Raw genomic sequence first — 27,285 nt, forward strand, 5'->3', positions numbered from 1 at the left:
AAAACTGCTGTTTAAAAATGTTTCGATTTTACTGCTGAGAGCACATGAGATTTAGATAGATATGGATGTATATACAGTAAAACCAATATATAGACACGGATGTCAAATTGAGACAAAACGTAGCATCCAGCCAGCCACTGTTTTTTTTTTTCCTTTTATTCGTCACCATAAAAAGAATTTGAACCACGCCCTTTGTGAAGTGCAACTCCTTTGACCTAAAAACACGAGCCTGCCTTTGTCGCTGTTCATCTTCGAGGGTCGCACATATTACATATTTCACAGTTTCACTTTAATGGCCTCAGTGATTTTCTTTCACAGCTCAGCTTTTAGCTTTAATGATACCTTGTTTAGCTGCGCACTCTGCATGCATATACAATTTATCTTTTATTAAGAGCAAATAATGTAATCACACACACACACACACACACGCCAGACGGCTGGGCCATCTGCAGCAGCTGTGAGTCACTGATGGCGGCGGGTGGCCCTCCTACACAGGTCCTACACACACACACACACACACACACACACACACACACACACACACACACACACGCACATACAGTTGTGCACATTGCATCTGCATGTAACCTTGCATTCATGCAAGAATAAACATCCACACGGTCATACACAATGAATGCCCACACAAAGGGAGAGGCAGCTGCAGGCACATTATATTTTAGTTTTCTGTCTTTTTTTTTTTTTCATTTTTCCTTTAAATATTCATCAACATTTAAAATCCTCCTGAGTCACAAGATTTGACACACACACACACACACACACACACACACACACACACACACACACACACACACACACACACACACACACACACACAGATGCACAGACACACAGAGCAAGCACATCTGAGAGATGGTGTAAGAGAGTCCATAAATTAATGAGAGTGCAACTGTGTGCATGCTTCTGTTTCTGGTTGGCCCGTGTTTTTCATGTACGTGTGTGTGTGTGTTTGAGAGGACGGTGAATGCTAATCGAGGCAGAGTTAACGAGACACAAGTCCTGTGGAACTCTAATGGCTGAATTTATAATGAGGTGGAAGCCAAGCATGAGACAACCGGGAGAGAGGGAGAGATGTGCAGAAGGTTTGTGCAAATGGGATGGAAGCAGTCACAGAAATGAGTGAAGCAAGAAACGGTAACACTAACAGAGAATGGAGGAGTGGGGGAGAAAGAGGGTAATGAATGGTTATTTATCACGGTTTTAGGGAATAAAGGCTTGAAGAGAGAGCTTAGGATAGAGAGGGATTAACAGTGAAAGTAGAAGAGAAATGGCAGGAGACGGGGAAGATGTGCAAGCACGTGGCACGAAGAAGGATTGAGCGGAAAGCTGGGGGCAGAGGAAAATGTGGACTTAGGAACAGCAAAAAGAGAAACACAGGACCTCGACTGTGAACTGTGTTGAGATTTAAAGGCTCAGCTGAGAGCTTGAGGGAGCTCCTGGGGATTAAAGCGTGTTTATCTTTCAAGGAATGCTCCTACATTTTGGATACCTGCACTGCTGTGTGATATCAGAGTCACTCTAGTCTGTTTTGTCTGTATAACATGCGTGTGGTCTTCACAAAATGATTCATGGGACTGTCTTCTGAAAGACGGGGTGTTTATCAGAAATTTGGATTCTGTTTGTGGCAGTAGTGTGTTCTTGTGAAAGGAGTTGCACCTAAAATCTGAAGAAATCGATAACAACTTCGTCATGAAAAGGTGCCCCTCTGTAAATACAGCAAGTCCGCTTTGTAACAAATAGACAGTGGAGGCCTGTCCTGTGAGTCTCTCCAATTCCAGCTTCTTGAAGAGTGGTTAGCAACTGCACTCCTTGTTCTGCTTTGGAGGACTTGGCAAGACCATGAAATTGAAGCCCAAAGTGCAGCAAATCACTGGAACCAGCACATCATCAACCCAGGCCAGCAAACCACCAGTAGAGAAACATGAGACAGGGAGAAGCTGCAGGCTAGCTGGTTGGCAGTGACTGACATTTCAAAATAAGAGTGAGGAGATTCAATTCAATACAGTTTTATTTATATAGTGCCAAATCACAACAACAGCCACTTCAAGGCACTTTATATTATAAGGTAAGGACCCTACAACAATACTGAGAAAACACCAACAATCAATAGTCGACCCCCTGAGCAAGCACTTAGTAACAGTGGGAAGGGAAAAACTCCCTCCAGCAGAACCAGTTTCAAGGAGGGGCAACCATCTGCCGCGACCAGTGGGGACAAAAGACATGCTGTGGAAGAGAGACCACTGCAAGTGAAGTGGAGATGCAAATATATTTTACTTGGTAGAACCTTATAAAAAGTGTTCTTCATTAAACCCAGATAGAATGACTTTGTATACAAAGTGTACAAAGCAATACACCAGTGAGGTTAGCAACTCTTCCGATGTGCAGCCTTAGTGAGAAAGTGGAGTTGGGGTATGAAATGACTGAACGTGAAGCTCACTGGAGAGACAGCTGAATAATATCGAAGAGCACCGCATCACAGGACACTGACCTCTCGTCCAGCTTTAGTTAGACTTGTTAGAGCCAAAGAAAAAGGATCGTAGTCCACAACAGTCCCAACATTTATTCTTTCAGGAAGAGGCTGAAGGATATCAACGACAGCACCTGAGCACCTGAGTCGTGTGTCGGATGTGTGAGCAGTTTTTTGTGGACATAGATGTAAACCACAGAAGGCCGGCATCAAACTTAACATGAGTGTTTAATGCTGATTAGTCCAAAAATCTAGGATAACACAGGAAATGGAACAAGGGAATACACCTGTTACCCAAATAAAACAGGAAGTGTGACACGATAGAATGACATACAATTACTGTTCATCCCCAGTAGCTAAAACGAACAATAACTGAACATATACAGTGGCACATACAAATAAAGCTCAGACTTGACTGACAAGGGTAGAAAAAGAAATGTTAGAAAATAATCACGGTTTTTACATTTCTAAATCCAAAGGATTAAATATATACAGGACCAACTGGAAATGAGTAATATTTTTTTTAAAAGCTGAAAACTCCATTCACCATATAAACAACAAACAAAAATTAAACATAAAATATTCTCACAGCCAAAAACAATCATCAGCTCCCAAAAATAAAAAATAAAAATCACAGGAATATAAAGCGATAAATAGTTAGCAGCAAATTAACTTTCAAAATAAGAGCAAGTGGATTTTCCACTAGTGAAGCAGCTGTGAATGTGAATGTTTTATTGGTAGATTAAACAAGAAAATCATGTCAGGTGTGTGTGTGGGGAAACACTGAAGGCTTTGTGCTTCATGATCACCCTCCTGATGTTTTTTAATCTGCGTCCACGCTGGCAGTGATCTGCTTGTCGAGCATCGCTTTGAAGCTGACTGCAGGTCAGGCTTGCAGACATTACAGGCTCTGGTTGCCTAGGCAACCATGTAATGTAGGCTACTTACGACCACATCTTATGCCAATCGATGGTATCCTGTGCTGTCATTGGTTGTCGCTTCAGTTGCTTCCCTGGAAGTTGTGAAAAGTTTCCTATTAGGTCACCGTGTGTATAAAAAGTCCTGCGTCTTCCTTGTGTTGTTTTTACTCTTTTTAATTTCTCACTTTAAAAGATGAACTTTGTTTTACTGGATCTTTGCAAACTAGAAAATCATTTGTCTTTTGTTCAGTTTACCTGCCTCTTCTGTCCTGCGTTTGTGCTCCAGTTTTGCAGAAAAAATAATAATAATAACAATTTTACACAAGGTTGACTCAGTCTGGAGATATTTAGCATAATATAGCACAGAGACTGGACACCATTAAAGGTCTTATTCCTCTGCCAAAAGGAGAGTGGAGGCGGAGGTACATTTTCTGTGATGTTTGTGAGATTAGACACACACACACAAAAGTACAAAGTCATTTTAGATAAAACTTAGTTGAGATGTGGGGTAGAGGCAAATGAAAAGCCTCTTAAGCATTCAGCTCAGTGAGGTTAAACCCTCTATGATGGATAGAAAAAACTTACATCATTGTTCCCATCTAATGTTCTTCCAGCTACTATGGAAAAAATGTTTTATTTATATATATATATATATTATTAATCTTTTCCTCTGCTGTTCCTCTCACCTCCTGCCTCACTCGCCTTCCTATCTTTTATTCTTTCAGTATAACTCCTCTCGGCCTAGGGAGGAGTGGGAGATGTGGCACCCGACGCTGATAGCCGAGGCTCTGTTTGCCATTGCCAACATCTTCAGCTCTCTCAGACTCATCTCCCTCTTCACCGCCAACTCCCACCTCGGGCCACTGCAGATCTCCTTAGGAAGGATGCTTCTGGACATCCTCAAATTTCTCTTCATTTACTGTCTGGTAAGACATAATTGATGGGTTTGTAGCTTAAACCTATTCACTGGAACGTTCAAGACAGGTCTACTACACAGCAAGAGCAAGACACGAGTAGGCAAAGTTCTTCATGTTTCTCGTGCACAGGAGGGAACTGGACAAGCGCCGTTCCTTCGCCTGACCCCAGTCGCTCTCGTCCGCTCCCCCATAACACTGCTCTGTTATTGAGGTTGCATGAATATAAATAGGTTTATTAACATATGACGTCTACATACACACAAAGAGTACCTTGCATGTGCGTTGTGTGTGTGTGTGTGTGGGGGGGGGGGGGGTCAGAATGTGACCCTATAAACGACTTCCCTAAACCTGCTGGTCTGGAAGTCCAGCAGTTCATCTAAACAAAAGGCACTTATACTAAAACAGATATAGATGTGTTTGCTTTACCATATATCAGCAAGAAAAGATAAAACCTTGCTCATGATCCCAAGAGGTGTGTGATCTATGCTAGAACACTCTGTAGAGGAGTGAACGCACCCCCCTATTCATGCTACACAGAGTTGTTACAGACCTCCTAGGATGAGACATTCTTTCAATCTACAAATGATTATATACTTCTAAGCATAAATGACAATGAACAATATAAACCTGACAATAATAACTGTCCTCTGTAGCACATTTATGCAAAATTACTTTTGTTATGCATTAAAAAAAACCTTAATTAAATGCAAATTTAAATGGGGGGGGGGGGTCTTCATTTTTTTAATTGATCTGAATCCAGAGATGTCAAGCTCAGAGGTGGAGAGTTTCGCAGTCTGGGGGCCACTTTTAGAAAAGCTCTCTCCTTTAGTTTTTAGCCTCAAATGATGTACTCCTACGAGGCCCTGATCACATGACCTCAGGGACCTATTTGGGGCATATAGAGGTGAAAGGTCAACGTCAACCTGCAGAGATTTCAACTAGTTTTTGCTTAGACAAGCAGACATTGAATTACAGTACACCAATTATAAATGCATTTATAATAATCTCCACACAAATGGAACACAATGTGACACTTAAGTGTTAAAAACAAGTATAAAGTTGAACCATGGATCCCCATTGAGGATTTAGCAATTGTCACAAGGGGTCCAAGAGCTTATCTTAATCACAAATACATCAGGGACACACAAAGAAATAAGTTTTTCCTTCATTATGTTGGAGATAGTTGTCAGCCACCTAACTTTTAATAGATCCTATTCAGGATCTACAGCTTAGAGACATCTTGAGGCGTAAAAAAGATACATAACTGAATGTCATCTGCATAGCAGCGGTAACAAATGCATTTAAAGATGCTCAAAATGTGCTGAAGAGGGAGCAGGTGTAATACAAACAATAAGGGCTAAAAAACAGAAGCTTGTGGCACACTGTCGCTAAGAGAAGAAAACAAGGATCTGTATGAGAAACTGCCACAGAAAAGCGTTGTTCAGGCAGCTATGATGCAAACCACTTCAACACAGATCCTGATGCACCCACACAGTGATTTATTACCCTATTATTGTTACCCTATTGTACAAGATGTGATGTCCAACAGTATCAAAAGCAGAGGTAAAGTCCAACATCAGCAAAACAGAACATCCTCCTGCATCACTGTGCATGGACACTGTATAAAGAGCTGTTTCAGAAGAATGAGCGCTGCGAAAGTCAGATTTACATTTATCAAGAATACAGTTTTTATCTAAAACCGCTATAAGCTCCTTATCCACAGCCTTTGCTAAGATCTTAGCAATACATGACAAGTTTGGTGTGTGTCTGCTAAGAAAAGAAGGCTCAAGCTTGGGGTTTTTATCATTTTAAATAAGCAGGGCCTTGACCAGAGAGCAGTGAAGTGTTGATTCTAGTGAGCACTCAGAAACCTATAGTACAACAAAACAGCATTTTATTTATGTCATACATTTGCATGCTGATACATTCCAAGTACCATGGGCTCGAGCATCTTTTCCAAGGACAGTGTGACATGCAGACTGAGAGAGCCAGTGATCTAATAAACTGTACCATCACTTAATCATCTTATATTTTAGTACTGGTTGCAGCTTATATAATTCATAGCAATATAATATTTTTTTCTATTTTCTAGAGGAGAATAATGTAATTATGTTCACTTAGAAAACATCTGACTCACTCTGTAGCAGGACACTCCCTGCTACAAGGACACATCATGTTCTCTTTTCCAGCTCCACACAATGAAGGAAAAAATATTGAATATTAAAGTTACTGCAGCAGCAACAGTACTGAGTTTCTATTACATGCACTGTTTGAGTGGTGGATGCTCATATTAAATGCATTCAAAAGTCTTTGTAAGCCAAAGGTCAGGATTCAGGCTGCTGTAAATGTTATGTATTGAAAGGTGATCTCCCTAATATGCACCCTCAGGCCCACATCCCTGACTATGAGCATAGTAGCCCCACCTACCTTCTGTTCAAATGTTCGGTTTATGAGTGGCAGCCAATCAGAAGTAAGTCAACATAAAGGAGGAAAGAAGGTCAAACTGCCAACTCTTTGAGCCACGATCGCCCACCATTCTGTGCAGGATGGAGCCCGTCCTGACCTCTGAGATGGGCTCCAGTCCCCCAGTTACCCTGAACTGCATAAACAGAATATGTATAGATGGATGCTCAGCCTTTGTCTTTTGAATTCTAATTGTATTAGTGAGTTCATTTTGAAGTTAAGAACCCACATTAGCATTCACTTCAATTTTATCTAAAAGGCTGCTGCTTTGAGTGGTATTTAATCTCCTCTACCTTCACTCACTCTACACGTCAACTTTTCCATCTGTTTTCTTCTAATTCACACACATGATTTCTGTCTTGCTTACTGCCTTTCATTCCTCGTGTCTCCAACACATACCTCCACCTCTCCAGCCACTTTTCCATCTGCTCCCTACTTTCACTACAGATCAGAGTGTTGTGTGTAAAAACCAGAGTCCACAGAATCTCTTTTCCGACATCATCTGTCAGCCTCTCCATCACCACTGCAAACAAGAATGGCTCAGAGTTGATGTCTGATATAATCTTACCCCCACCTTGAACCCATCTGTCAGTTCTACAGCACACCTTCCCACCCTTACTACCATGCAGAGTAGAAGTAAGGACAAAGCTGCAGCTAGCAGGTAGCTGAAAATTCTTGAACCAGGCTCTTTGAATTCATCAGTGAATTTTGAACCCTTCAGCCTTCTTCTCTCGAAGGCAGATTTAATTTCTTTTTCTTTTATGGCACGGTTAGCTTGATTAGCAGAACAGTCTCTGCACCACCACATCACTATGTGTTGCTGACCTCACTACAGGGAGTGCAGAATTATTAGGCAAGTTGTATTTTTGAGGAATAATTTTATTATTGAACAACAACCATGTTCTCAATGAACCCAAAAAAACCCATTAATATCAAAGCTGAATGTTTTTGGAAGTAGTTTTTAGTTTGTTTTTAGTTTTAGCTATTTTAGGGGGATATCTGTGTGTGCAGGTGACTATTACTGTGCATAATTATTAGGCAACTTAACAAAAAACAAATATATACCCATTTCAATTATTTATTTTTACCAGTGAAACCAATATAACATCTCCACATTCACAAATATACATTTCTGACATTCAAAAACAAAACAAAAACAAATCAGCGACCAATATAGCCACCTTTCTTTGCAAGGACACTCAAAAGCCTGCCATCCATGGATTCTGTCAGTGTTTTGATCTGTTCACCATCAACATTGCGTGCAGCAGCAACCACAGCCTCCCAGACACTGTTCAGAGAGGTGTACTGTTTCCCCTCCTTGTAAATCTCACATTTGATGATGGACCACAGGTTCTCAATGGGGTTCAGATCAGGTGAACAAGGTGGCCATGTCATTAGTTTTTCTTCTTTTATACCCTTTCTTGCCAGCCACGCTGTGGAGTACTTGGACGCGTGTGATGGAGCATTGTCCTGCATGAAAATCATGTTTTCTTGAAGGATGCAGACTTCTTCCTGTACCACTGCTTGAAGAAGGTGTCTTCCAGAAACTGGCAGTAGGACTGGGAGTTGAGCTTGACTCCATCCTCAACCCGAAAAGGCCCCACAAGCTCATCTTTGATGATACCAGCCCAAACCAGTACTCCACCTCCACCTTGCTGCCGTCTGAGTCGGACTGGAGCTCTCTGCCCTTTACCAATCCAGCCACGGGCCCATCCATCTGGCCCATCAAGACTCACTTTCATTTCATCAGTCCATAAAATCTTAGAAAAACCAGTCTTGAGATATTTCTTGGCCCAGTCTTGACGTTTCAGCTTGTGTGTCTTGTTCAGTGGTGGTCGTCTTTCAGCCTTTCTTACCTTGGCCATGTCTCTGAGTATTGCACACCTTGTGCTTTTGGGCACTCCAGTGATGTTGCAGCTCTGAAATATGGCCAAACTGGTGGCAAGTGGCATCTTGGCAAATGCACGCTTGACTTTTCTCAGTTCATGGGCAGTTATTTTGCGCCTTGGTTTTTCCACACGCTTCTTGCGACCCTGTTGACTATTTTGAATGAAACGCTTGATTGTTCGATGATCACGCTTCAGAAGCTTTGCAATTTTGAGACTGCTGCATCCCTCTGCAAGATATCTCACTATTTTTGACTTTTCTGAGCCCGTCAAGTCCTTCTTTTGACCCATTTTGCCAAAGGAAAGGACGTTGCCTAATAAATATGCACACCTGATATAGGGTGTTGATGTCATTAGACCACACCCCTTCTGATTACAGCGATGCACATCACCTAATATGCTTAATTGGTAGTAGGCTTTCGAGCCTATACAGCTTGGAGTAAGACAACATGCATGAAGAGGATGATGTGGACAAAATACTCATTTGCCTAATAATTCTGCACTCCCTGTACTGTAGCTTCCTGCCAAGATCAATACTCTTCAGTCTCAGGTGGAGGGAAATAACCTTGGTGTGGTGCTTGTATTGCTCCCCCCTCTCCCGTGATATAAATATGATACTCGCGTGTGTGGTCTGAATGTTTAAGTGGTTCTGTGTCTACACAGACACACACACATCTGATGAAACAGACATGCAACATTTCAGTCAATCCGGCTTTCTACACAGGCAGTATGATGTCTTACTTGCTTTTTACATGTGCTAAACATCCAGATTTACCTTGAACATTGTCAAGCCTATTACACGTTCCCAACGATAGGAAGACATCCAACAATCGGGTTGTCAGTAGGAATTGAATTCAGGCCACCCCTCTTTTGTTTCTTGTTAAGCAGCTTTGAAGTTTCCATTTTATCCAGTACTGTCTGCATCTTTGATGATGATGAAAGCAAGCAAATTTCTCAGCATGCTGCATCCTTGATTGGCGGTAGAAGGACATTACAAGCCCATTTCATTACATCTGAAACTCATTAATTCCTCCCCAAAGGAACTCCTAACGTACAACACAATCCACGTGTGAATTGCTTTGCTCCTGACAGTCTTAAAACCAATCCCAGCAACCCCTGGGCACCTACGCCGTAATACTTCATGTTCACACAGTAGCAGCTTTATGTAACACTACTCATGTTAGCTCTCTCCTGTTTGAGATGAAAGCTGCGTTTTAAAATGGCCTGGAGGCACTAAAGGTCAATCCCTGTAATAAAAGTGAAATGTTATATTTGCAGAGCTTCACTTCAAAATGAAAAAGTATTGAGGGTTTTTTCTTTCAGATATTGAGAAATCAGTATTATATTTCATTATATGTTGGTGGTTAATGTGTGGAGTCTCGAGGTGACGGCGCAAAATCATTGGGTGGAGTGTCGTGGTTGCTAAGAGTATGTGTTAGATCAGGTGTTTAAGTGCAGCGCTGATGTGTTTTGTCTTGTGTTTTTCATTATGTGTAGGTCCTGTTAGCATTTGCTAATGGTTTGAACCAGCTGTATTTCTACTATGAAACAAAGGCATCAGAGGAACCCAACAACTGCAAGGGCATCCGCTGTGAGAGGCAGAACAACGCCTTCTCAACGTGAGTACCATTTCCAACTATATCTGCATGTACTTGAGTACGTGTAGAGTCTGTTAGGAAGTGAAAAAGGGTTGAAACTGCACCAGTTTGGTATAAATACTGGTTTTTGGTTTTGCAAAACTGTTTTGTTTTTTGTTTTTTCCTTTTAAGTGCGCTTTAAATTTTCCCGCCTTTCCATAATTTTCTTGTCACATTTTATTGTTTTAGTCATGCTAACAATACCAGGAATTTAAAGTTTGATGTTCTGAATTAAATTTGGTGATCTATTGTCATTTGGTAATTGTCTTTAATGCTAATTAAATCAAATGTTAGTATGCTAGCACTGCAAACTAAGATGGTGAACATGGCATGTCAGAAAGCTGATGGTATTTCCTAGAGTCTGACCAGTATGGGATTTTTAAGACCAGTTTCCAGTGTTTTAACCCTTTGATATACAACAAACATAAAATCTGAGTAGAAAAAGTTATTTTTTTACTGTAAAAACTACAAACATGTTTAACAAATCATCTTCATAACTTGAAATGCAAATAGAAATGGTTTTTAAAAAATTATACACAAGTTTTGCAAACAACAAAGTACACCACAGGCCTAAACTGGTATATAGTTTGAAGTCCGCACTGTCGACCCAAGTTGAAATGGGTCGCTGCATCTTCTTGCTGTGTCGTCTTAAATCGGTCATGTGATTGACCCCGGGGAGTTAAAAATCTGATTCCAGCTGATATTTTCTCTGTCAGAATTGAAAACAAATGCATTGTTTTATAAATAAAATGAAACTTATTTGAAATTTAGATTAAAACATAAGTACTTACTGTATTTTGTAGCGTTCTGTAATTCCATCGATGGTCGTACATTTCTAGACCCGGTTTACTTTTCCTTTTTTTTAATTAAAGCAAAGAAACAAACCCATTGCCCTGCCTGTCTGTGTTAAGTTGAATATAAATGATATTTCTTTAGTCATTTTTCTGTAAACAAACCTTTATTTAAACCTGCTCTTCAGTGTTTGATAAAAATGAACTGTGAAACTATCAGGTTACAGTGATGTACACATCCATTTAAGTTGCACTAGATGTATGTGTGACTATTTTATTGCACACATCAAATGTGTAGAAGTACTACATTGATCTCAATTCAAAGTCTTATTCGCGCAGACCTTCGTCTTGTGCATCGTTGCACCAGATAATGATATGGAAATGATTTTTTTGGTGTCGAGTAGAAGCTCAGGCTTGTTCAGTGAACTTGGGGAATATTAATACCGTGTTCTCTTTGCATGTGAGGTCGGTAAATGTGGAGGCAAGTCAAGGTTTCGCTCACGGAGAGGCCAAGTTTGAGTTACTGTTCATACAGCAGCTTTTCACAGGCTCAGCAGAGATCCAGAGTCTCAGTGCTGAGTGAGACAGAGTGAAAGCCAAGATGAGTCAGTGGTCTGAATATTGATCAAGGCAGTGGTTTGTTTTAGATAATAGCTGTATTGATTCGCGATCAATTCCATTACAGTAAAGTCCTCGGTACAATGATAGGGCCGTGAGGACCATGCTAAAACAACAGCTCCCACTCTAAACTTTGTCTGCTTTTATTAAAGGTAAAAAGAGAGGTATGTTTGATATCCATGTATTCAACCACAGATTATCATGCAAGTAAAGTTTGACCCAGGACGCTGCTAATGATTTTATTTCTGCTGAAAAGTCAAACTGTGACCTTAGCTAAGTTTGTTTTTAGGGTGTCTATCTTGTTGGGCAAAGAGAGTGGGTCTTTTAAAGAAATACTGCAGTGGCCTGAAGTGAAACTGACTGGAGTTCCTGACCCTCTGAATTAACAATTACAATTACATTTTAACCAAGACTTTCAAGTCAAATAAATCTGAACATGTCATTTCCAGTCTAAGGAGCTTGGAGAGAAAAAAAACATCTGCATTTCTTTTAGTTTCCTTGAAGATGTTTCACCTCTCATCTGAGAAGCTTCTTCGGTTCTAAGTGCAATTAATGGAGATTTTGAGCCCTATGGGAGTGTCCCCCCAAGAGGGTCATGGACCCACTATGGATCCTCTACCTAATCATATGAGCCAAGGTGTGAAAATGGGTGTGGGTCACAAGCAGCCAACGTTTCTGGTGAACCCATTGTAAGACCAAGCCCCACACTATCATGTGATTTCCTGAGGTCAAATGTCCCAGGATGTGAGTGGGTATCTGAAAACTGGATAATAGACGGCAGACAGTAGTTGTTGTAAACCACCGCCTCTGTTCAAAGATGTTCGTTCACAGGGGACATAGATGGCTTCTTACTTACCAGTGTTTATTTGAAGATGTGCTCAACTCAGCCTTGGTTGTAATATTAACTCCTCACAGCTAAGAACTGTAGAAGACCACAGCAGGTGGCCATTTCTAGTATAATCTTCAGGGATTTTTAGATTTCTTCTGGTTGTATCTGGTTTAAATTGTCAGCAGAGCAAATTATTAACCGAAACCTTTAACACAGGACACTCACAGACAGCAGAGCAGGCTCACATGTTTGAAAGTCAGGAGTCACTTTTTATTTTCTCTCCTGTAGCACACAACTTCTCTCTGACACTTTCTTACTACTGGATGTGCTTTGTGTGGCCTCTTTCATCATTCACCCAAGTAAGGGAGGAGGCAGCTTTGATAAAGCAGTGAGGAGGTTGCTGTCTTGGGGTTATTATTATAAAAGGTGTTTGTTTTGTTTTTTAACCTGAACTACAATCGTTTCTTAAATCATATCAGATGCATAAAGTCTCACTTGATTTATGAGCTCAGTGATTACTTTCCTGCTGAGTTGATGGTCTCAGTCACAAGTTTTAGACTTTATCATGATACAACATGATGTTTAACATGTACTTTATGATTTTCATTAGTCCAAAACGAGGATAAAGCAGGGTATACTTTAGGGCAGGCCTAGCTTATCCTTGACAAATCGCTATTATAACAGCGTGTAGTGTCTCTCAATCAGATTAAAGCCACCCGTCCTCATCTCGCACATGTAGTTTTAATAACATAAGATGTCAGCCCAAATGGCAAATTTGTGGCTTCAAAGGAGGGATGTAGCAGCCAGTGGCACGATGTTATGGTGGCTGCATCCATCTTTTCTATGCAGTCTATGAATCGCAGGCCGTCAGAATTACTTTCACTGGTCAATCCCTGCTTTGGAATCACTGGAAAATGTTTCCTGCTCATTAGGAGTCCATTTTCTTCTGGGGGAGTAAATCCCATCATAGTCCAGGAACAATAAACACCTAAAAATTGGAGCAAAATAAAGCACAAAACACCTTTCTGTAGGAGTTGCAGTCATAATTAATTACAGTGTTCGGCTCAATCTTTACACCTTTTTCAGACAAGGCTTAAAAATGTATATTATTTTATCTTTGTGCATATAAATGACCATAATTTTATTGATTTGCAAACATTTGAAACCAGTATGCAAAGTTGGGGGGGGGCTCGTTTTTTTTAATGCGGCTATTTGATGGTCAAAGTGCAAAAGTCACGAGGGTTTTTTTACCGGTAACTCTTCTTCTCTGTGTCGCTAAAAAGAATAAACGCGCTCAGCAAACCTTGAGTCAAAGTGACAAACATGTCGCGCTGATCAAAGCTTCTCATCTGTACATCAGCGCTGACGTGGTGGATCCAGAGTCTGGGGGGAAAGAAATCAGCCTCACACTGGAGCTAAACTAGCGAGCAGATCACAGCGATGACGGCTGAGAGTGACGCATTATGCAAACAGCGATCGCAGCCCTGCGGGCAACGCAGCCTGCATCAACATTCAAGAGCGTGTGTGTCTGTGTGCATTCCTGCGTGTGTGTTCTGCTCCCTTGCTCTGTAATTCACACACACTTATCAGCATTTCTGAGTTATTTCACACGATCACTTCCTGTTTCTGCTCAGGTGTCCCCCCCACTCCTCCTGTTCTCGCTCATCTGTACTTCACACACACTTATCACCTTTAATGTGTCAGCGTGATTACACTGTGCACTGTGTGTGTGTCTCTCACCGTGTTTGTCTCTGCCTCTCCTTCTCTTTTCTTTGCCTTCACACAAATGTTGTAAATAATCCCTAATTTCCTTTCACAGTCTGCACACCCCCATCTATTTTCTTTCACACACAACTCTGGCGCTCTCTCGGATTTGCACACTTTCGTTGCATCTCTCTCTTTTCCACAGCAGCAGCGGCAGCAGCATGGGAAGCTGCGGGGTTTCTGATTCACCTGATTCAAATGAGGAACTCTGAGTACTTTTAGATTGTTTTCCACTCGGTTCAGTAATTGATTAAAAAATGTTGGATTTTAAAAACATGATTCTGCAAACTGATGTTGTGGAAAAAACAGGTTATGGAGGATCTAATGACTGTTTTGTGTGAGTGAAAAAATGCTTTTGTGTGCAGGTAAAAAGATATATAAAATATATAATAATGGATTGCATTTATATAGCACTTTTTGGGGCCCTCAAAGCGCTTTACAGTGCCACTATTCATTCACTCTCACATTCATACACTGGTGGAGGCTACAGTTGTAGCCACAGCCACCCTGGGGCAGACTGACAGAAGCGAGGCTGCCATATCATGCCATCGGCCCCTCTGGCCATCACCAGTAGGCGGTAGGTGAAGTGTCTTGCCCAAGGACACAACGGCCGAGACTGTCCGAGGCGGGGCTCGAACTGCCAGCTCTTTGAGCCACGATCGCCCATATCCATATCTGCGTTTCTGGGTCGAGCACAGTCAGACCAAAAGTCGTTGACTTGTGCCGAGATCTACTCAGGACAAACCAAACAAACACAATAGTTTTTCTTCAGACAGATTGCCACATTGAGCATGTGAATTTCCTAAATTTAGAGTCACTTTTATGGTAATGTATTAAAAAAATCAGCGCTGCCACCACCCTTTATCTTCCGAGTGCACAGAATGAGAAACTGGATTTGCGGCAGAACAGTCCTTAGGCAGAGCAGGCTGAGGGTTTATTAGAGCACTGTTCAATACCACATGCAGTGACTGTCAAAGTCAGGACATCTATGTGGTGAAGGTGAGGCTCTCACTGTTTCAGACCTCAGACGCACCGCTGTCTGTGTGTGGGAAGAGAGAACGAGGGAGTGGCGAATGGTTTCGCTGACTGTAATTAGTGGACCTAAGGTGGCGTCTGCACAGGAAGTGGTTTCTTTGTAGGCCTTTGGTCACTAGCCCATATTCCAGCTTCGGTTGCCTAGGTAACAGTCTGTCAGCGGTGTCTTTTGATCTCACTTCAGTCACTTTTCTTTAATTTGAGAAGAGTTAAAGTTACAATGTGTAAAATCAATGCGTGTCCACGTCTGTTTACTCTGGAGGAGGCTGTAAAACTTTGTGAAAGGAATCTGTTACAAGTCGATGAATCAGTGATGACAATGACACTGAGTTGATTTGTTTAGGATGTCCTGAACTTTTCTGCCATTAAACACTGCTACTGTTAGGCACTTTTAGCTCCTGTTACCTCCTGTTAGCTGTTGTTAGGTAGCATTAGTGAAAATGGAATGGATCTAGCATTATTAGAATCGGATATTTAATGAATAAACTCTGTAATCAAACTGTTTATCAGAGTGAAAGCGGGATTTTTAGAAGACACGCTTAAAACTAGCGGGCATAAAGTTGGCTTATAACCAGCTGCAGTTGTTTAGCCGGCTCATTGTCAACTGTGCAGAGATGGAAGGATCAGGTCTAATCTGCTGACCAAACTTGATTGTGCAAACATCAGATCAGTGAACAGGAGTGCATGTCTAACAGTGCTACATGTAACAAAGAATGCATAACCTGTGCCACAGCATCAGGCAGCTCATAATCCCAGCAGGCTGCTTGATTTCTCACACCCTAAAAATGGTTCATGTTTACTAGAAAGAGCGGCGCTATAGGCTGCGCTGATTAATTGCACACTGTCTGGCTGCTGAATCTAAACACACTTTGTTTTCTCTCACAGATTCGCTTCATACAGCGTTTCTGTGTCACAATGCACAACACATTCGCACGCAGTCGCTTTCTCGGCTCGCCTCCCACACAGCTGCAGAACTATAACAGTCAAATGACTGCGTGGCTGCGAGACTCAGCTGTAGCAGTTTACTGCTCGGCTTAGTGGACAGAAAGATGAGAGAGGATGGAGAGCAGGGAGGAGAAAGGCAGATGATATTGGGATACAAAATTAGACGCGTATGAGAGGACGCACAGACGCACGTGCCCAGTAAATAGTGGTTATCAGTTGGTATCACTCTCATACATCTGACATGCAGACACCCTCCTGTAGCTAAAAGGTGTGTTATCATTTATTGTCATCACTGATAAACATAAAGTCAGCCAGATTATCGAGGATTATCTTGAATAATAAAATCTCCCACTGAAAATGGAGCTTTCCAACACGTGATCGTTTTGATGTATATTTAACTCTGGGCTCTGTAAGCACCATGATATGACAACAGTACTTTGTGAATTACTGCTTTTAAACTTCAGGTGTAAAAGTGTGAAAACTGCAGACATACTCAATTTTCCACCCTGTTTTATTCTGGATTGACCAAATTTTTCAAAACTGAACACCTAACTCTCCGAAAACGTTAGAGCACTTATGCAAATATGTGATGTCTTGGTAAATCGAGCAGATATTTGAAGTTTACACAGCACCATCCTCGCATGAAAATATCTTAAAAGTTTATTTTGTGACCCAGAAAGAGTAATATTTCAAACTCTGCCACTCTGTGTTCCTCCGCCACTGCCTCGTTTGAGTTTTGGACGAAATGCATTCTGGGATACTGCATTTCCTCATTTCGAGCTGATTGGAGACTAGAACAGCCAGTCAGATTTTTTGCATCCAAGTCTGTGATTGGCTGGTTTTGTGGCACAAATATAACGGTGTACACATAGAGTTGAGCGCGCACGGGCAGAAATGTTGAGAGCGTGAGCAACACATTGCGAGCGAGTGCAAATGCAAAAACTGAGCGAGAGGGGCTGCTATTGTGTGTGTGTGTGTGTGTGTGTGTGTGTGTGTGTGTGTGTGTGTGTGTGTGTGTGTGTGTGTGTGTGTGTGTGGATAATAGCAAATACTGAAATACATTTTTTGCACGCAGCAATGAATTTTATTCACTCAAATTTAGTTTTTCTTCGTTCAAAATCAACTTCTCCTCAAAATGCAACACTTGCACCTGCAATTTTTTTTTCCGTGCGCTCAGAACAGTGGCACAAAAATAACGCCATAAACATTCTCTTGTATACATTAAGAATCAAACCAGCAATTCAGGCCATAAATTAAGTGGAAACGTGTTTCCTGAGGTCATAAATCAAGCGAGTCCTCGGTTGTTTGCTTGTACAATTGTGTAGATCGAGGACGAATGAATAGGTCAGGAGGGAGGTGCGTTGGAGATCCTAAAACTGATTAAATTGTGAGGCCATAAAAGTACCATCAGACTTTGATCCACCGTGCAGTCTGGAAAGAATCTGATTGGTGGACAGTTTCACTTTTTTAGCATGACAATGACACCAAACACTGGTAGTTCAGTAAAAGCACACCTGGATAGAAAGGCACACAGTGGAACACTTTCAGTCATGGGTCGGCCTCCCCAGAGCCCGGACCTCAGCAGTGTGGGGATCATCTCGACAGCTTTCAATGTCCTTCACGAAACCTAGAGAACTATTCCTGAAGACTACTTAAAGAAATGATAAGAAAGCTGCCTAAGAGAGCGTGTGTTGAAGAACAAAGGTGGGCTCACCAAATATTGACTATTGAGCTCATTAGAATTGTATAAACTCTGTCTTTGCCTCATATACTGTAATTCTGTGTTTACATATGTTTGAATAAACTTCAACTATTTCCCATTTTGATTGCAAACAATAGAGAAATAAGGAGTGGCACAAGATTTATGCACAGTACTCTATGCAGTGGATTCTTTTCAATGTCAGTGTGACTACTTTTGATCTGTCACGGAGGAAACACTCACCTTTCTTTTGCCCTTTCAGCAGAAAGACATAAGATTGTTTTTGCGCAATAGAATCAAAATAAACTACATTTATATAACATGTTTGTTCCATAAAATGTGTTTTAGAAAAAGATTAAAAGATTCAATAAAAAAAACAAACTCAAAATGGAAATCATTAAAACAAAACATTATAGATGAAAGCTAAAAAATACCAAAGACAAGAAGAGAATAAAGCATTCATGAAATCCTTTGAATAACAGAAAAGATTTAAAGGGCACTGGTGATGTTAGCACTGATCCCAGTTGGCTGACTGTCCCACAGATTTGGAGCTGTAATGGCAAAGGCCTCGTCACTGTTTACTCACCTAGCTGCCGGAGCAGGCCGCCTGCTGGTGGTACCTATGGGAGTGATAACAACTGATAACGGGCATTCAGTGGGCTGATAGTGCTGAAGTTATGGGTGAGAGAAGGAGCAGGTGGAAAGAGGAAGAAATATGGAGTGGAGAGGAGAGATTTGGAGCGAGAATGGAAAGAAGAGAAAGGACTGAAGGTGAGGAGAGCAGGAGGACAGAGAGAGAAAGCAAGGAGTTGAAACAAAAAGTGGAAAGAAGAAGAAATGATGAGAGAGTAGAAAACAGTGAAAAAGAAATGAGACAAATAAGGACACAAGGGTCAAAGAACAGAAGCATAAAGGAGGCAAGATGGGGAGAAAGGGGGATGAGAAAAATAGAGAATAAACAAGGACTGATGGTAGTGAGGATAGGAGTGGAAATGGTGAGAGTGAGGAAGAGTAATAGGAAAGGAAAAATTAGGGAAGGAAGTGAGAAAAGCAGGGAATGGAAAGGGTAAACAAAGGAGATGGAAAAGTTAAAGTAAAGAGGGAAGAAAACAAGAACTGAACATGAGAATAAAGGAGGAATGGAGAAAAACAGAAGGATATCGGAGAGAAGGAAACAAAAATAGATGAGCGAGAACAAGGAGCAAAGAATAGATAAGGTGAGGTGAAAGATGAGGACACAGTCAATGAGACGGGAGAGGATGCAAACGAGGAGAGGAGAAGAAACAAGCAAAGAAAAGAAAGAGAGAAGATCAAATAAAAGGTACAAGCGTGCAAGACGAAGGGGACGAGGACAAGTGGGTGAAGCCGAAGCAGAGATATGAAAAACCAAGCTTGGATAACAGGAAACAGCAGAAAGGTGGAGAAGGGGAGGACTAATGAATTACTGGATACTAGAGATTGCATCAAATGTTGCTTGGCGAGAATTTCGAGGGAGAAGACGAGGAGGTTTGTTCCTCCTCACTTCGGTTGAAAGTTCACCGCCTCTCGTTTCTCCCTCCTCCCGCTCATTGTTCATTCCCCTCCTAAACACGTTCCTCCCCCCCTCGTTTCATAACTGTGGTGCAATATCACGCTTGGTTGCTTCATTCATCGTGGATTCAATCCCACCCCCCAACCTCCCTCACCCCCCCTCTCTTCATTTACACAATCTCCGAAGTTTCTCGCCCTCTCTGTCTCTCTCTGCGCCGAGCGAGCGCGCACACAAACATTGAAACCATCGCTCACACGCAGCCTGTACGCCGATTGATACAGCGATCACTCACACATGCCGGTGACAACACACAGTCCTGCTGCGATGAGAATAAATGCTGGAGTCTTAAATATTTTATGCAGCACAAATATAACACCCCGCAGACAAAACCTCTCTCTCTCTCGCTCTTTTTCGCTCTTTCATTCTCATGATGTAGTGTCGGCCGCTACCAATTTCATCAAAAATTCAATAACCTCCCCTGTAACTGGGACTGTCACACAAACAGAGGGGAAAAAAAGACTGAGAGACCGAGACAGACCGAGCAGCGAAGGGAAATAAAATAAGGAGGTAAACAGAGGAATGAAGTGACACAGGGAGATGATAAGAGTCGGTGGAAGGAGGGGAGAAAAGAGAGAGGGTGGGGAAAAAATCAATGCAGATGGAAACTGAGAGGAAACCTGGGGTGGTAATAAGTGAAGATTACAGAAGTGAAACTTCTGGAGTTGTTTTTAGGTCCGAACCCAAATTTTGTAACCAAAGCCGAGTGAAGCAGGTTTGGTTCGCTGTTTATCTGCAGTGACATGCACACATCACACCTACATCCAGGCGCTGCTTCTGGGTTCAAGATTAACAGTTGTGGGTCATATTTGAGGAGAAAGCAGAGAAGCGAGGTGAGGTACAGAGGCTTTTTTGGTTTTTTGAACCATATTTTTTGCAGGTCTCTTTCTGCCTTTACAACGAGTGTTCAGCAGAAGCACAGGTGGTCCGCTTTAATCATGGACAAACTGAGCATTTATTGAACGCACACGCCATTGCAGGCAGACCCTCGGGGGCTTTTTACTACAGTGACATTTGTGCTTAAAAGGTCACAAGACAAATGCAAGAGCTCAGTTTGCAGGCGTGAGCTGCACGGACGCAACCTGAGGTGAATGAACTTTGTAAAATGAGAATAATTTTTGAAAGCCAAGCCTTAACCACATCACCGGCACGTCATAACACAGCTTTGTGAAGGTGTAGATGGGTGAGGTGTAGCTGGACAAACCTCCCAGGGAGCCCGAGGCAGGGAACAGCTGTGCACCTGATAACCTCGATTTTACACAGCAATTTCATCATTTTAGAAATTCGCTCTGGTCTGGCCTGTGGATGCTAAAACATTTTAGGTAGTAGCTTTGGGGTAAACAGAACAAGCCTCAGGCTGTCACAAGCCTAGATTAATGGGAAGGTTGCATCAGGAAGGGGTCTGGTACAAAGTCAGTCAATTATCCAAGAAAAGGATTGACCTGTAAATGTTCGTTGAACCAGTTCTCTAGGACTGAAGTGTTATCTTTCTCTGTTCATGTTTTTATTCAGAGCCAAGATGGAAATGTGGTTGTGCATTTTGTAATTAAGCAAACAGATTTCGAACAAATGTCTAATTACCCAAAAATGAAATGTGTGAAGACATCATTTTCAGGGTCATTGGAGTGACGGCGGGTCAGTAATCTACCCTTAGGAAGGACACATCGCCGTATTGTCTCAGTGCAGGAAAAAACTGCTTCACTGTGTATTTGATGCTCATCTTTCTCCTGCTGCAGCATGTAATGTGTTGCCATCTGGATGCAGGTTCTGTGCCAACAAATGCCGACTCGGTTTAACTCAGCACTGATATTACTAACTCTGATCTGTGGCCATTTTCTGATAACAATTGCAGATTTGTGCATTTAAATGTTAAACTCATATGCAGGTAAAGTTTTAGTCTCCACTCACTGCAGCTTTAGCGATGTGAGAGCAGTTTTGCTTAGCCCAGTCATAATGAACTTACATCTGTCAGCTTATAACATTTGCTTCTACCCAAAAAGACATTTCCTGTGGGTGGTTTAAATCTCATATCAATCATGCTGACAACATTAGCTGAGTGTTCAGTTTGGATTTGAATTTCTATTAAATTGCAAATCAGTCTAAATTTGTTTTGCTTGTCAGCTGCATTTGAAAACACACATAACTGGGAGACGAGTGGTTTAAACTGAGTGAGTGTCTAAATAATGCGCAAATTAAAGCTTGGAGTTAGAGACAGGTTTATATAGATAAAAGCTATTTATGCGTTGTCTCTCTGGTTTGTTGCATTATCCTTTTTGTTTAAAAGCAGTTTGTTGTTGTGATCTTTTGAAGAACCTTATGAAGTTTCCTCTCTCTCTGTCCTCAGGTTATTTGAGACTCTCCAGTCTCTCTTCTGGTCCATATTTGGGCTGTTAAATCTGTACGTCACCAACGTGAAGGCTCGCCACGAGTTTACGGAGTTTGTCGGGGCAACCATGTTCGGGACGTACAACGTTATCTCACTGGTGGTTCTGCTCAACATGCTGATCGCCATGATGAACAACTCCTACCAACTCATTGCTGTGAGTGAAAGCACGAGTGTGCTGAAAGGATTAATGAGTGAGGGGAAGCTTGTTTGGTGTCATTTGTCCAGTGAACACTCTTGATCTCAGTTCCTATACCGTGAGAAGTTTGTTTGTTTAGGGTTAGTGTGCTTTCTGTTTTAATCAGGATGCGACCGTCACTGCATGTTAAATTACAAAACACTATAAAAATGGCCACAAGTTTTCTCCATAATCTGAAAGATCAATGATAATTATGAAATTCATCAAATTACTTTTATAAGAAGTTAAGATTTCATGCTATGGTGTGAACTGCTCCCTGCAAAGAGAATTTGATATGTTAAATATTGAAGTCAAATATTTAAGTTCAGTGGACGTTATCAACCATTAATGAAGAGGAATTCAGAGATTTCAGATGTCTGTCCTTGTCACTTGAGCTTGTAAATTCAGGTGCCTCCTTCTCCTGCTGCAGGACCATGCTGACATTGAGTGGAAGTTTGCACGCACCAAGCTGTGGATGAGTTACTTTGACGAGGGCGGCACGCTGCCGCCTCCGTTCAACATCATTCCAAGCCCCAAGTCCTTCTGGTACCTGCTCATGTGGCTCCACAACAAGCTGTGCAGGACAGGGCAGCCGCCCGGGGAGGAGACGCACAAATGTGAAAACCTGCGGGAGTTCACGGTAAGTGGAGGCAGAATAAGGTAGAGGCTCACAGTATCTGGATTCTGTTTGCGACATTCTTGTTGAGCTTAACCATAATGGTTCCCTCTTAAATTATTATTTTGTCACTGAAAGCATCAACAGTCTGTTCAGATGTTTGCACAGCATCTTTCTAATTTGCTTTTTCTGAGTTTAACTCTTGGGCAGGGTTTCACAACCTTGTGGTGGTGCAAGGTTTCAATTGTAAATTGAAAAGGACACTATAAAAGACAGATAAAACAAGAGCCCAAAAAACCTACACAATCTGCTCTCTAGACACAATTTCAAAACCAAAGATTTGATGTATTTATAGAAATATAGAGATAGAAATATTACACATTGTTTAATTAAATTCAACCTGGAAGTTGTTTCATAATCTTGCTGACGATGTCGAGGACAAGCGGTAGTTATAGATTATAACTCTGACACTGGGTGAGAGACACCCACCCTGGACAAGTCCCTCTCTGCGTTATGTTCAGTATTTGTTGAGGATATGAACGGGAAGATGGAAATTATAACTATTTCCCTGTTTTCTTGCAAAAGTGAAGTACAAAATATTTGATGGGAAGGATGGACTGTTTGTACTGAAGCACATGTATTGTTTTATTTCCTTTATTCTTTGTGTCATCCTTGTTGCCTTCTGCACTCCAGTCCCAGACAGGAATGTGGTTTAGTCTGTTTGTATTTGGAAAGATGGAGATGAATTTTGAAAATGACTGATGGTGACAGAACAAGATGCAGCTGCCAGGATCAAAACTCTGCAGTTATGAGACACTCAGAACAGCAGCTGCAGACGAAACCTTTAAAGTTCACAACGTTGAGAAAAAACTGGAGTCGCTGCTAATGTGTGAACTAATATGCTATGTGTGCGCAAAGCCTACAAACTGTCCTGGGCTGAAGACTGAAGAATTTACAGGCCATAAATGGAAACTTAGCTGGAGGTTTGAACTCTTCCCTCATAAAGACTACATTCGATGATCTTCTCTATACCCTTAATGACAAGTTTTGACACCTCAGTGTATGTCAGTAAAGTCGTGGTTTGATGACCATTGGAATCATTCCTGGGTTTTTCTACAGGTAGCTGTAGAGGCAGAGACCACTCTCACTGGAAATCTGTCTGAAATATGACAGAAACCACTGAGTTCAGAAAAGAGAAACAACGGTTTCAGGGGCAAAGACCTGAAGAATGACTGTGGTAAACTTCAACAGACTGCTATGGAGTGAATCTTGGGCTTTTCTGTGTGGAGTTTGCACATTCTACCTGTCCGTGTGTGTATTCCCTTCTTTCTGACATCCAAAGACGTGTCTGATAGGTTGACCGATAACTCTAAATTGGCCATATGTGTGAATGTGAGAGTGGATGGCTGAATGACTGGTGGACCTCATCTCTTGCCCTGTGATGGGTGGAAAACACCTCCATGACTCTGAAAATGAAAAGATGGATCTTCTTTAGCTTGTAAATCAGAATGAAAAGCTTAAAAGCCAAACTGTACTACAAAGGTCTTTGATGCAACTAAAATCTTCAGAAAGGCTCCTTAGGGGACTTTTATGCTGCTGTCACACTAAGGAAGACAGATTATTGCAACCTTGTCCAATAAACTTGTGATTGTTCCCTTTGAAATTACTTGTGTGCAGGAGCAAAACAGCAATGATTTCAACTCTCTGTCTGTTAGAGTTGAAATGGGAACTTGCAGATCTGTCGCCAGCTGCATGCATAGGCCATCTTACATCTGCCTCTTATGTCCGAGACAGAAATTTGTCCACAAATAGTGACGTAGTCGCTGCAGGACAGTTATTTACCTGCAAAATGACACCGGTGCTTGATTTATATAGGAATATAACCAGATTGAAAACAGCTGAATCATCTTCACTATTGCAAAAAGGCACACTGTGTGTACGTTTTGCTAACCTGCACAGACTGACTCCCATTGATTGCTATGTGTTGACAATCTGTCTGCGCCAGACTGACTTGCCAGTCTGTCTGAGAGTAAATGCAGTCAGCCCGAGTCGGACAGCACCGTGTCTTCATGTGTAATCGCCTTATAATTGAAAATGCTTGATCAATCAACTACTTAGTCAACTAATCGGCCTCTAAAAGCAAATTCAGTGCAATCACTGCGTGGCTGGGTATCGTCACTGATTTCTAGAATCGATTCGATTCCGATTCACAATGTCCTGAATCGATTTGATCCACGATTCGATTCGATTCGAATCTGGGAAATTTTGCCTCAGACAGTCAGAAATAATATAATTCAGATCAGTACATTTACATATTTTTGTATCTATAAAAAGGAAGCTGACACTTTCCAGACTTTATCAAAGGTGTAAGCATCACAGCAGAGGCCTTTGTGTCAAAGTAGCTGAAGATAAAACAGAAAAACATGAAGGTGATTTTCCTGGCCTGGGATTTTATATAAGTATTCTGCAGTACATCAGAAACGAAAGAAAACCATTAATCAGCATATGAACATTACCTCTGAAGTTACAGCGGTTTTATTAGAGACACGGCTAACAGGCATTTTGTATTTTAAAAAGTTTACATTTGTTCAGAAGCCTGTTGAACGGCAGAAATGAGGTTTTCTTTTCGGAAGTAAGTAAAAAAAACATCGGCCGACAGCGCTGTAAACAACAGTAGACTTGTGCGTAACAAGCAAGCGAATAATGCAGAAAACAGATTTTTAGACTGAAACTGTTCTTGAAGTACAGAGAGAGAGAGAGAGCTGTGCATGAAGTGTGATTTTATTGTGGTGGAAGCAAAACAGTAAAAGTCAGAGTGAATTCATGACGATGTTTTTGTGAAGCGTAGTTTGGATCTTCTTTTGCTGCTGGTTCGGTCAATATTGTTTGGAGAGAGATCAAACTAACAGCTTTAGAATCGGCGCAAAAAGGACGTAAACACAAAGCGCCGACCCGCCGAAACATCAGAATCGGCGAGCTGTCGGCTTTCAGCCCCGACCGTGTGCGTGCCGTCAGGTGCAGTCACATCTCACTGATTCTGATCCGCGGGTCGGCGCTTTGTGTTTACATCTTTGTGAAGAAGCCGTGTTCCTGCTCTCATTTACAGTTTTAAATGTTTGGTGGTTGTTGAAATTTTGTGAGGTTTCACCTGAGATTCTGGAATTTTGGGCAAAATAAATTTATATTAAAAAATCAATTCAGGATTTTAATGAATCGATGTCACGTTATCCAAGCCAGAATCGATTTTAATCGATGAATCGATTATTAAAACCCACCCCTAGTGACAACCAATCTTTCCTAGTAGCGATCAGGTCACTAACCTATTTTTAGGTTCTCTAGTGGGGTGTCAAACATAGGAATTTTCCACTATAAATACAGGACAGTCTGGGCAGTAAGCTACCAGGAATTTTTATTTTGCACATTTGCCATTTAGAAATCAGGGACTTATTCTTGAGATTGCACTTGTTTTTCTTATATTATGATATGTCAGGGATTAATTAGCTTCACTGGTCCGGCCCACGGTGTAAAATTAGTTTGACATCCCAGCTCGAGTGTGACTGAATCACAGAAGAAACAAAACTAATTTAAATAATAATAATAATGATAATAACAGTCCATTTCCATTAGCTGAGAAAAGCTGAACAGCTGCTTGTGAGGAGTTTATGCCTCATGTATTTAAAAAGCTCTCATTAAAATAATGTATTTGGGTTTGGTTTGGGGGTTTTTTTAGCCAAAATTGATTTGACAGTAGTCCCAATATAAAAGCCACAATATTTACAGCAGTATTTCTCTTTTAAACTTTGACATACTGTATTTGTCTTCTGCTGACTCTGAATTTTGGGGGTTTATTACACAGACAACTGTGATCAGCCTACATACACTAGAGTAACAGAGATTTGTGAAACCTGACAGAAATCCAGGCTTTTTCTTCTTATGACTGAACATTTCGGGTTGATGGTTTGGTTTGCTGTGAAGTACCGACTGAAATAGAAGCAGCATAAAGCAGCAGAGTTAGTACAAAAAGTGAGTGGGGAGGCGGAGGAAGGACTTGTCAGCTGATGTTCTTTTTGTGATTAATAAAATCATGGAGATCCAAATGATCTGCAGTGAATGTGGCTTTTTTGACCTCTGAGCAGTCGCCCACCTGATCAAAGCAGAAGGACTCGGTCTGCTCGCAGTGAGGGTGGATTAAAGAGGCAAAGAAAGAGCCGAACAAATACAATCGCACCGCACGTGGACGAACATCAGCTGCGTTTCTATAATCACAGAAGGAACATCGGCAGATAAACACATTTAACAGCCCAGTCAGCTGGAGAGAGCCGGCGAGCACGCGGCGCAGAGCGATAATTCACACACACACACACACACACACACACACACACTGCAGCTGGCATGCTCACCTCAACTGAAGTCAGCTGAGTTATATAAGCCAACCAGCCCACATAGGTTCACAGAGACGCACACAGCACTGCAGAGATCTGATTGAGGGAGAGAGCCTGTGTGCGTGTGTGTGTGTGTGTGTGTGTGTGTG

At 41.6% G+C, this 27,285-nt stretch overlaps 1 protein-coding gene across 2 annotated transcripts in view; it reads left to right on the forward strand.

Moving 5' to 3' along the window:
* The window catches only part of trpc5a (transient receptor potential cation channel, subfamily C, member 5a), a 102,085-nt gene that overhangs the window by 64,273 nt on the left and 10,527 nt on the right, over window positions 1–27,285 (forward strand). Inside the window, exons 11-15 of one of the 2 annotated variants that reach the window (XM_085350623.1) lie at window positions 4,131–4,331; window positions 10,169–10,290; window positions 21,922–22,117; window positions 22,569–22,755; window positions 25,093–25,118. In XM_085350623.1, coding sequence (XP_085206749.1) covers window positions 4,131–4,331; window positions 10,169–10,290; window positions 21,922–22,117; window positions 22,569–22,755; window positions 25,093–25,118 — 732 coding nt within the window. Of the gene's footprint in view, window positions 1–4,130; window positions 4,332–10,168; window positions 10,291–21,921; window positions 22,118–22,568; window positions 22,779–25,092; window positions 25,119–27,285 lie in introns of both variants that reach the window. The other variant, XM_085350622.1, reaches the window with a different exon arrangement.

This window comes from Diplotaxodon limnothrissa, linkage group LG3 (assembly GCF_057381915.1).
Source record: "Diplotaxodon limnothrissa isolate DT_005_m linkage group LG3, D_limnothrissa_male_GT1.1, whole genome shotgun sequence".
In the NCBI taxonomy this organism is placed as follows: Eukaryota; Metazoa; Chordata; class Actinopteri; order Cichliformes; family Cichlidae; genus Diplotaxodon; species Diplotaxodon limnothrissa.